Raw genomic sequence first — 8550 nt, 5'->3', positions numbered from 1 at the left:
CGCGGGGGTGCGGGGAGGTGAAGGAGATGAGGGGATTGCGGGAGGAGAGGGTCTCCAGGACACCAGGTGTTTTGGAGAGGAGGGCGAGGTGGGTGTGGCTTGGAGTTAAGGCGGAGGGCAGGCGGGGAAGTAACGCCGGCTGGAGGACCCGGTGTTATTGAAGACAAGTCCCTCACCGTTTTCTTCCTGCCCATCGCCAACCCCCGCACCCCCCCCACTCACACCATTCTTTTCCAAAACCCCCTAAGAGCTGGAAAATTCCCCGCCTCCACCAAGCGCGGAGCCAACCCGAAGGCAGCCCCCTTGTGACGTCATGGGTTGCCAGGCAGACTGCTGCGCGGCTCCTGCGGGCCCAGCAGGTTGGTGGAGCGCCTGGAGAGCTGGGAGCCTCGCTCGCTACCCGCGGGCCTTATCCAGCGAGAGGAGGACAGAGATCCGGAGGAGGGCAGAAATTCAGAAACGAGGGACAAGACCCAGACGGAAAGGGAATCAGGAAGAGGGTGGGGAAGAACTCCAATCGTCAAGAAGAGACGGAGACAAAAACTGAATCGAACCACCAGTGCCTGCATCTCAAGCCCTGACCGCGGCCTTCAAGGCTCGGCCTGGTTTGGCTCTAACTGCCTCTTGCATCTCCTCTCTTATCTCCCCCCTCGCCGTCCCAGTGTCTCTGAGGGCCAGCAGGCCCGGATGGATGGGTAGCATTGCGGTCCCTGACAAAGGGTCCTAGAAGGTCTGTCTACCTTGACTTATTTTATTTTATTCCAAACTTGGGGTGATGATGATAGTTTTCGTAAAAGGTACCTCATTTGCAAGAGGAGGCCCTCCCAAAAGACATTTTGTCCCTGGCACCGCCCCAGGGAGGGGGGTGTGCTGTCCTCGAGGGCAGGTCCCAGCCTGGGCTCTGCTACCAGCCGCTGTATGCCCCCCTCAAGGACCTCTTCCCTCTCTGGATCCTTGGTGCTCCTTCCTCGACTTCCTTCTGGCTACCAGTGGGCGGATGGGTGGATTTCAGATGTATCAAAGGCTTGACAGGGCTGCAAGGGCCTTCCGAGATCTTCCTCCTCCTCTCCCCTTTCACAGAAGGGCCAAACTGGCCCAGAAGCAGCAAGTCTTTCACCCTAGACCCCCCAGCCACCCAGGCTCAAGGACTTGGGACTCCGGCTTCTTAGCCCACAGCCTCTGACACCCCCCGAGGGTTCCAATCAGAGCTCCCACAGTTCATCCGGTCTTCTTCTGCTCAGGCTGGATTCACACGAGAATGGTTGGGGCGAACGGACAACTGAGAGAAGCCACCGGGGTATGACAGCCAGGGGCGATGGGGACTTGAGCAGATTGGAAAACAGATTCCCCATTAGAAGCGGCCAACACCCTGCTCCAGCCTCTCCACATCGAAAAGCTGGCCCACTGTTGCTGGATGGTGCAAAGTCTCTGGTTAGAACTGACATGGGGGGGCTGCCACGGTCACCCAGAAATCAGTTGAGTGGCCAGAATTGATCGCCAGCATGGCCCTAGGGAGGGCATTACAGGAGGCGGAGGGTCCCCAGGAGAACTCGGAGCTGTTGGTGGGGTCCCCAAAAGGGCATACCAGATGAGGATCCCAGAGGGGCCTCAGATGTGATTGGAGGATTCCAGACAAACAAGGGCATCGCAGAGGTGGCCCGGATACAAGAAGGTTCACTGAGGTCCGCCCTCCAGACCTGACAAGGGTGTTTTCAGACATGACAAAAGGATCCCAGAGGCACCGTAGATGTGATCGGAGAATTCCAGACATAAACAAGTGATAGCAGGGTGGTTCCAGAGAATTAGGGGATCTCAAAAATGACAAAGGGATCTGGGGGGACAGACAGAATGAGAGTCACAGATGGGCACAGAGACATGTATGCAAAGGGTTCCCAGAGGGACCCAGACATAACTAGGAGATCTCAGATGGGACAGGAGGGACTCAAACATGAGAAGGGGATCCCAGAAAGACCCTGGACAGGGCTTAGGGTTGCTGGCAGAGTCCCCCTCTTGGTGTGATGATCTGTAGGCTCACCCTCCCCTAGATGAGATTGAGAGATCGCAGACACACAAGGGATCTCAGACATCACAAGGGGATCCCAGAGAAGCTCTTGGGATTCTGGAAGCACTGCCCTGCCCCGCCCCTCCACACAGACACATAAGTATAGTCGTCTCTGGGTCCTTCAACCCAAGACATGAAGATCTTGGGGCCCCTGGACATGACAAGGGAATCCCAAAGAGGCCCCAGACATGACTGGGGGGATCCCAGAGGGACCCTGGGCAGGGCTTAGGGATTGTGGCAGCGCCCCGCCCCCGCAGCCAGGATGGGGGATCCGTGGGTCCTAGGACCTAGGGTGTGGGGACGCCCACGTGACACAGGCGTGGAGCCCCTGAGAGCCCCCGAGAGGCCGCCCCGGGCTCAGGCCCGGCGGGCGGCGGGCAGCAGCGCACTATCAAACTGGTAGGTGAGCTTGCGCTTGACCTTGCGGATCTCGCCGGTCTTGGCGTAGTTGCGCAGGGCGCGCGCCAGCTTCTGGTAGGTCATGCGTTTGCGGTTGCCCTTCTGCTGGCCCCAGCGGCGCGCCAGGAGCTCCTTGTGCTTCGAGGAGAATTGGAAGACCCCGGCGCCCGGCTCCACCCACCACACGCACTCGCGCATGTCTCCGCGCGTCAGCAGCCCCAGCAGGAACTGGTACAGGCGCAGCTTCTTGCGGGCCCCTGCGGCGGGTGCGGGGCGCGTTAGCTGAAGCATCCTTAGGGCCCCGCCCCACCCCCTCCCCGCTTCACCCCGTCCCGGAACCGCCAAGCCTCTGTCTCCCCATAAAGAGAATTGGGGTGACGAAGGTGGCTGCTAGGTACACCTGCCTCTGTCTGTGCCACACTCCCATCCGGGGCAAGTTGCTCCCCTTTCCTGAATGTGCCACCCCATAACCCCCATCTCCCATCCCTGCTTTATATTTCAGGATGTGTCTCTGTCCTGTGACTGCTTGGTGGCCAGCACGTATCTGTTGAGCGCATGGATGAATCTGTGAAATGGGTTGGCAATGCTCCTCAAAGACTTATGACAGAGCTGACTTGTGGTGAAGAGATCTGAAGTGGGTTTGAATGTGGCCATTTCTCCAGCTCCAGGTCACTCAGTGTGTCAGTTCCGCGGGGACTGGGATCCTGGGAGAGGCCAAGGGGTCTGACTCCCGGGCTCCTTTAAGCAGCAAGGGCCCCACAGAGTTGGGGGGTTCATAGCAGGCACTGGATACAAGAACCCCACCTCTGCCATTTTCCAGCTGTGTGACGTTGGGGTGGTGACTTAACCTCTCTGAGCTGGTGTTTCCTCAGCTAAAAGTGAGGCTTGTGTGTGTGTTTTTACAAATCTTTCTGAAGCGCTTAGTACCAGGTGCTGCTCTAGGCACTGAACAATTATGAGCTCATTTAATCTTCATCATAACCCCACGAGATAGGGATGATAATAACAATGCCCATTTTACAGATGGGAAACTGAGGCCCAGATAGGGAAAGTAACTAATAATTCCAACTTCCAGGGGTTGTGAGTAATGGAGGGCACAGGGGCAGAAGCAGGGGTTGAATGATAGATGGGAGTTGATATTGTGATGATTTCTTTTGCTACTGTGTCCATAATGATGGTGAAGATTTATTGAGTGCCAAACTCTGTGCCGAACACTGCTATCTCATTGACATGTATGATCCCCCCTAATTCTCCCAACCACCAGCAATAGATACTATTACTGTCATCCCCACTGTACAGATAGGAGACCAAGGCACAGAGCGGTAGAGACAGTTGCCCAAGGCAACACAGCCAGCAGATGGCAGATCTGGGAACTGCCCTCAGTGCTGGAGTATATATACTAGTTGCTTGGGAAGACATGGTTCCTTTAACCTCCCACCCCCATCTCCAGTTGGAGTCCCTCCCACCCCACTTGCGCCCACATACCTGCCTCAGATCCCCTCCCCTCGGGGCCAGCCATGAGGGCCTCATCTGACTCGCTGTCCGAGACCTCCAGGGCGGGACTGTCCAGCAGGAGGTCCTCTTCCTCTGACAGCACGGGGCTGGGGTATGGGGCGTACGCCAGGGGACCCAGGGTCTGTGGAAGGTCAGGGTTACCTGTAGTCCCAGAGGGAGGTCCCCCTTCTCTCACTCCCTCTGCTTTCGTCCCTTGGCTTCTTCCTGGGCCCCGGCCGTGGCCCTCCCCACTCTGCTCACAGCCTGCACTCTGGCCTCGGTTCAGATCTCCATGGCGTGGCCAGGGGATGCCCGGGCCACCTCCATGAGAGCCTGCTCCACACAGATAATGGCCTTTGGTGCGGCCCCTGACCCACGTTTGTGCCTCTGTTGGCTCAATGGTGCAATGGAGTAATAATGCTGCTTAACCTTAGAGGGTCGTCAGAGGGATGAAGGGGTTCCGGTGTGCACAGGTTTTGATGCAGTGCCTGGCACCTAGGAAATCTCAACCAAATGATGGGGATTTTCATGGTCACCCCGCCCCTCACCTGGCTTGTGAAGTCCTCCATGGGGTATGCTGGGAAGCCAGGCCCCGGGGCCTCCAGGCTGGGGGCCGGGTCCAGGTTCCCCACAGGGCTGTAGGTTGAGGGTCCGTAACAGAGCTGGACACCCTGGGTGTGGCTGAAGGTGGCCACAGCCGGGTCAAAGGTTTCATAGGAGGCGGCTGGGACAGCTGGACTGAGGCCGTAGCTCCACAGATCTGGGGGGAAGGGCGCTGAATCAGAAGCTGAGAGGTCTGGCCTCGGCCCCCTCCCCCTGGAAGCCCCTGCACTGGCACAGAGGGACCATTGTGGGCTGTGCAAATCTCTGACCCCAGGATTTGCATGGGCAAGCGGGTGATTGGGAGAGAAAAGGGGAGGAGGTCTGGAGGCCTGAGCTAACCTTGTCCTGCTGTGCCAGGTTACAGCCTCCCCTGGGCCTCAGCTCTCCCATCTGTAAAATGGGCCCAAGGGGCAGGTGGGGAGGGTGCTGGGCCAGGATCACTCACCAGGAGCCCCGTCTGAGTCGGGGTAGCTGGAGTGCTTGCAGCTGTCCAGGTCATAGAAGACTCCATCTGGGTACTGATAGGGGTTGGGGAAGAAAAGGGGTCAACCCAGGCTGCAGGGAGACCCCACCCAACCCTGGACCAGCGGGGAGACTATGACAGGCTGGGAGAGGGAGAGAAAGAGAGACACAGAGACTAGGCACCAGAGACAAGGGCAAAGAGAGGGACATCCAGAGATACAGAGTTGGGAGATAGATACAACACAGCAGAAATACACAAAGGCCCAGACCCAGACGCACGCGCGCACACACACACACACAGAATGAGAGACACAGGTAGGGACGCATAGAAAGAGACCAGGGTCTCGCAAAGGGACACAGCAGCCAGCCCCTACTAAGACTGTGGGCTTCCGGGAATCCCAGCACCTCACCGATACACAGTTGTGACATTGTAGCAGCTGGGGAAGGTGTAGATGAATTCCCCCAGTCTTGCCTGCCTGGGGGAGGGGGAGGGGGCCGAAGGGTGAGAGGCACAGAAGTGTTTTTAACAGAGGCAAAGAAGCTCTCCATGCTTTTTTTATCCCCCTCCATATCACTCCGATTCATCCCAAGAATCATGTTGCTTTAGCAATTAAAGTCTAAAACTAGATATATGCCATCCTGATAAACCAGTGATCTCACTGCAAGGTATTTACCCATGAGCACTGAAAACGTATGTCCACGAAACAGCCTTGTTCAAGAACAATCAGCGCAGCTTTAGGAACAGCCCCCAAATGGGAAACAGCCCAAGTGCCCAGAGACAGGAGAACGGACACACAAACTGTGGTGCGTTCCTAGGATGGAGTACTATACAGCAAGAAAAAAGGACCAACGTCTGACACACACTTGATGTCGCGTGAGGAAACCAGACCCAAAAGGGGTCAAACCTGTGTGATTCACTTTATATAAAGCTCAAAACCAAGCAAAACCAATCCATGGTGGAAAATATCAGAGGGGTGTATTGATTGGGAAGGGACGTGAGGGAATCTTCCGGAGTGATGGTAATGTTCTCTATCGCGGTCTGGTTCGTGGTTACACAGGTGTGTGCCTATGTTAAAACCTCACTGAGCTGCACACAAGATTCGTCTCTTTCTTGACTTGTAAGGCAAACCTCAATTTTTTTTTTTTAAAGAAAAACTCTTCAAGTTGGAGGAGGGTGGGATGTGCTGGCGAAGGGGCACCCACAGGGGGGTTTCTTTCCAGCACGTGAGTGGGGTTTTATTTCTTGGACTGAGCTGTGGGTTTATGGGGGTGGGGTATAGTATTCTGCACGTCTGAAATAGTCCAGACTCAATTTTTGAAAATACGAAGTAAAGCAGAGAAGAGAAGAAGGAATAAGTAGATTTACTAAATGTGGGATGGACGGAGGAAGGGACACAAAGTCAAAGACACAAAGACCCACCCCTCCCTGTTCGAGGAAGTGGACCAGAGTCTGAGAGAAGAGAAGAGATGTTAGGAAAACTTCTGTGATGGAATGGGTAGGAAGGGGGTCCTTGGAGGTACCGAGGAAAAGTCAGAAAGACAAAGGGCAGGAAGGAGTGGAGGGGGAAACTGAGGCAGGGAGGTCGCGATGGGCCACGTGGGTCCCCCCACCCCTCCCTGACCCCCAGGGCCCCAACTCACCAGACAGCTGAAGTGCGGCCCGTCAAGCCTGGAGGGGGAGAGACACAGGGGCATGTCAGGGGAGCCTGCAGCCTCCTGAGTCTCGAAGCGGTTGGGCGGATGGGGGATAGGCGACTGCAGCTGTGACCACCACAGCTCGTTCACTGCTGCATGTCTCTGTGTGAGACCAGCCCCACCACACTCACCCCCACCAGGACAGGAAGTGGGGGGCGGGGGCCAGGCAAATGTTTCCCCCTCCCCCGGGATTTGCATAGACAGAGGCTGGGCGGGGGCAGGGAAAGTGAGGGAGAGAAAGTCCCCGGAGAGATGTGGGCGCCCGAGGGCGGGTGGGGGCGGGGCGGGGGCCTTGGTGAGCGAGTCGGTTAAATGGGTCCATCTTGGACCGGAGGAGATAGATGGAGAGATGGACGTCGGGGTAGAGATGGGAAAACACAGAAGAGGTTCAGCAGAGGGGAGAGGAGAGGAGGGAAGGCAGAAAGGTGTGGAGAGACAATTCACATGGCATGGGATGTAGGAAGTATTTATTAAGCCCCACAGATAGATGGGGTGGGGGACAGACGGGGAGACAGAAGGAGAGATGAAACAAACTGGAGAGACAGAGAAAGACACAGAGAGAGGGAGCAAGAGGCAGAGAACAGAGACCCAAAACAGAAAAGATGTGCTAAGAAGCACGGTGAACAGGCCCAGTGAGTGAGTCGGGGATGCAGTGAGACTCCGAGGAGATGGGGACAGAGACAGAGATGGAGGGCCACTTGGGAGAGGACAGCAGGGCAGAGAAGCAAGCATCCCAAGGAAAAGAGATCTTTGGGGTCCAGGGGAGACACGGATGGGACAGAGGAAGGAATCGAGGTGGCAGAGGAAAGAGATCCAGGAGGGGCGAGAGACAGTGTGGACCTCCCTCCCCTCCCACCCACCTGCCCCCTGGGTGGGGCAGGCCCGGCAGAGGGGTCAAAGGTGAGGTGCAGGGCAGGGGTCCTGAGTACCACTTTCGGGTGGCCCCCACTTACTGTGCAGCCTCTAGGGTGAGCATGGTGGTGCTGGGCTGGGCTCGCTGCCGCCTGCAGACACCACCCCTATTTATACCTTGGCCCAGCCCCCTGGGGGGGGCAGGGGTGCCGGCGGCTGTGAGCTCAGCCCGCCTCAAAAATCCCCTCAGGGAGGGAGTCAGGGGAGGGGGCTGGATTGCACAACCCCTTGGTCACGTGGCAGGGAGGGTGGGCCCAGGGTCTGTCTGGATTTGGGGATCCCCAGGGTTGGGATGGGGGGATTGACCCTAAGGAGTGGAGATGGGAGAGGAGCCAGATTTGGGGGGACCCTGAAAAAGTAAAGGAGGGGTCAAGGGGTCCTGTGGGCAGGGGGGGTGGGGGGAGGCTCTGGACCCAGGAACCAGAGGGGAGTGGGTTGCCAGGCGCTGGGGGCACGCCGAGACCGCCGGCTGACGAGAGCACTGGGGGGTGTCAGAGGTGGGGGGGCCCTGGGCTCTCAGAGTAGACGTGGGTTGGGCTGGGGTCCCTGAGAAAAACCCAGGGCCGAAGCCGGTGGAGACCCCAATGTGGAAACATTGTGGGTGTGTGACATGAGAGGGGGGTCCCCCTGGTCGTTCCGGGGAGCGGGAACCTCCAAGCCAGGGGCTGCCCCAGGCCTGGAGGAAACAGGTCAGCACCTGGAGGGCGGGGCAGCAGGGCCAGAGGAGCTTGTGCCCATAGATGCTCTGCTCACTGGGCCTCGAGGGAGGGCTCGCGGGGGTGGGGGTGAGACCCGGCCCAGAGAGCTTGCAGGGAGGGTGAGGGAGTCCGGTGAGGGCCTCCTGGGGGTCAGTGGATCCCACTGAGTGGAGCTAACCCATTTGGGCCAGAGCTTATGACAGTGGACCACGACCCCCCAGGGAC

General features: G+C 57.7%; 1 protein-coding gene across 4 annotated transcripts; it reads right to left on the bottom strand.

The window, feature by feature from the left end:
* Positions 1-737: 737 nt before the first annotated feature.
* Positions 738-8436, bottom strand: SPIB (Spi-B transcription factor). Of its 4 annotated transcripts, none has more exons than XM_027079127.1 (6): positions 7669-8436; positions 6662-6689; positions 5004-5076; positions 4504-4715; positions 3947-4097; positions 740-2718 (listed from the first exon to the last, which is right to left on the bottom strand). In XM_027079127.1, exons 1-6 carry the CDS (start codon positions 7689-7691, stop codon positions 2420-2422), a joined length of 786 nt encoding a protein of 261 aa, XP_026934928.1. In that variant the 5' UTR covers positions 7692-8436; the 3' UTR covers positions 740-2419. The 4 variants fall into 4 exon arrangements, with proteins under 4 accessions (XP_026934926.1, XP_026934928.1, XP_026934929.1 ...); XM_027079128.1 differs by having other exon boundaries at positions 2551-2718; positions 3951-4097; XM_027079125.1 differs by lacking the exon at positions 7669-8436 and having other exon boundaries at positions 738-2718; positions 6662-7550.
* Between the last annotated feature and the right edge of the window lie 114 nt (positions 8437-8550).

This window comes from Aethalodelphis obliquidens, unplaced genomic scaffold (genome assembly GCF_003676395.1).
Source record: "Aethalodelphis obliquidens isolate GAN/ISIS:26980383/991018 unplaced genomic scaffold, ASM367639v1 scaffold43, whole genome shotgun sequence".
Lineage (NCBI taxonomy): Eukaryota > Metazoa > Chordata > Mammalia > Artiodactyla > Delphinidae > Aethalodelphis > Aethalodelphis obliquidens.
Note: the sequence above shows the minus strand (reverse complement) of the source record. Positions and strands in the feature narration are given on the sequence as shown.

Excerpts from the sequence above, each read along its gene's own strand:
- SPIB (XM_027079125.1), bottom strand. The coding sequence starts at position 7,447 with ATGCTTGCTTCTCTGCCCTGCTGTCCTCTCCCAAGTGGCCCTCCATCT. Across the intron at positions 4,716-5,003 it reads CGACTCAGACGGGGCTCCTG|ATCTGTGGAGCTACGGCCTC; the intron begins GTGAGTGATCCT and ends CCTTCCCCCCAG. Across the intron at positions 2,719-3,946 it reads GGGGAGGGGATCTGAGGCAG|GGGCCCGCAAGAAGCTGCGC; the intron begins GTATGTGGGCGC and ends CACCCGCCGCAG.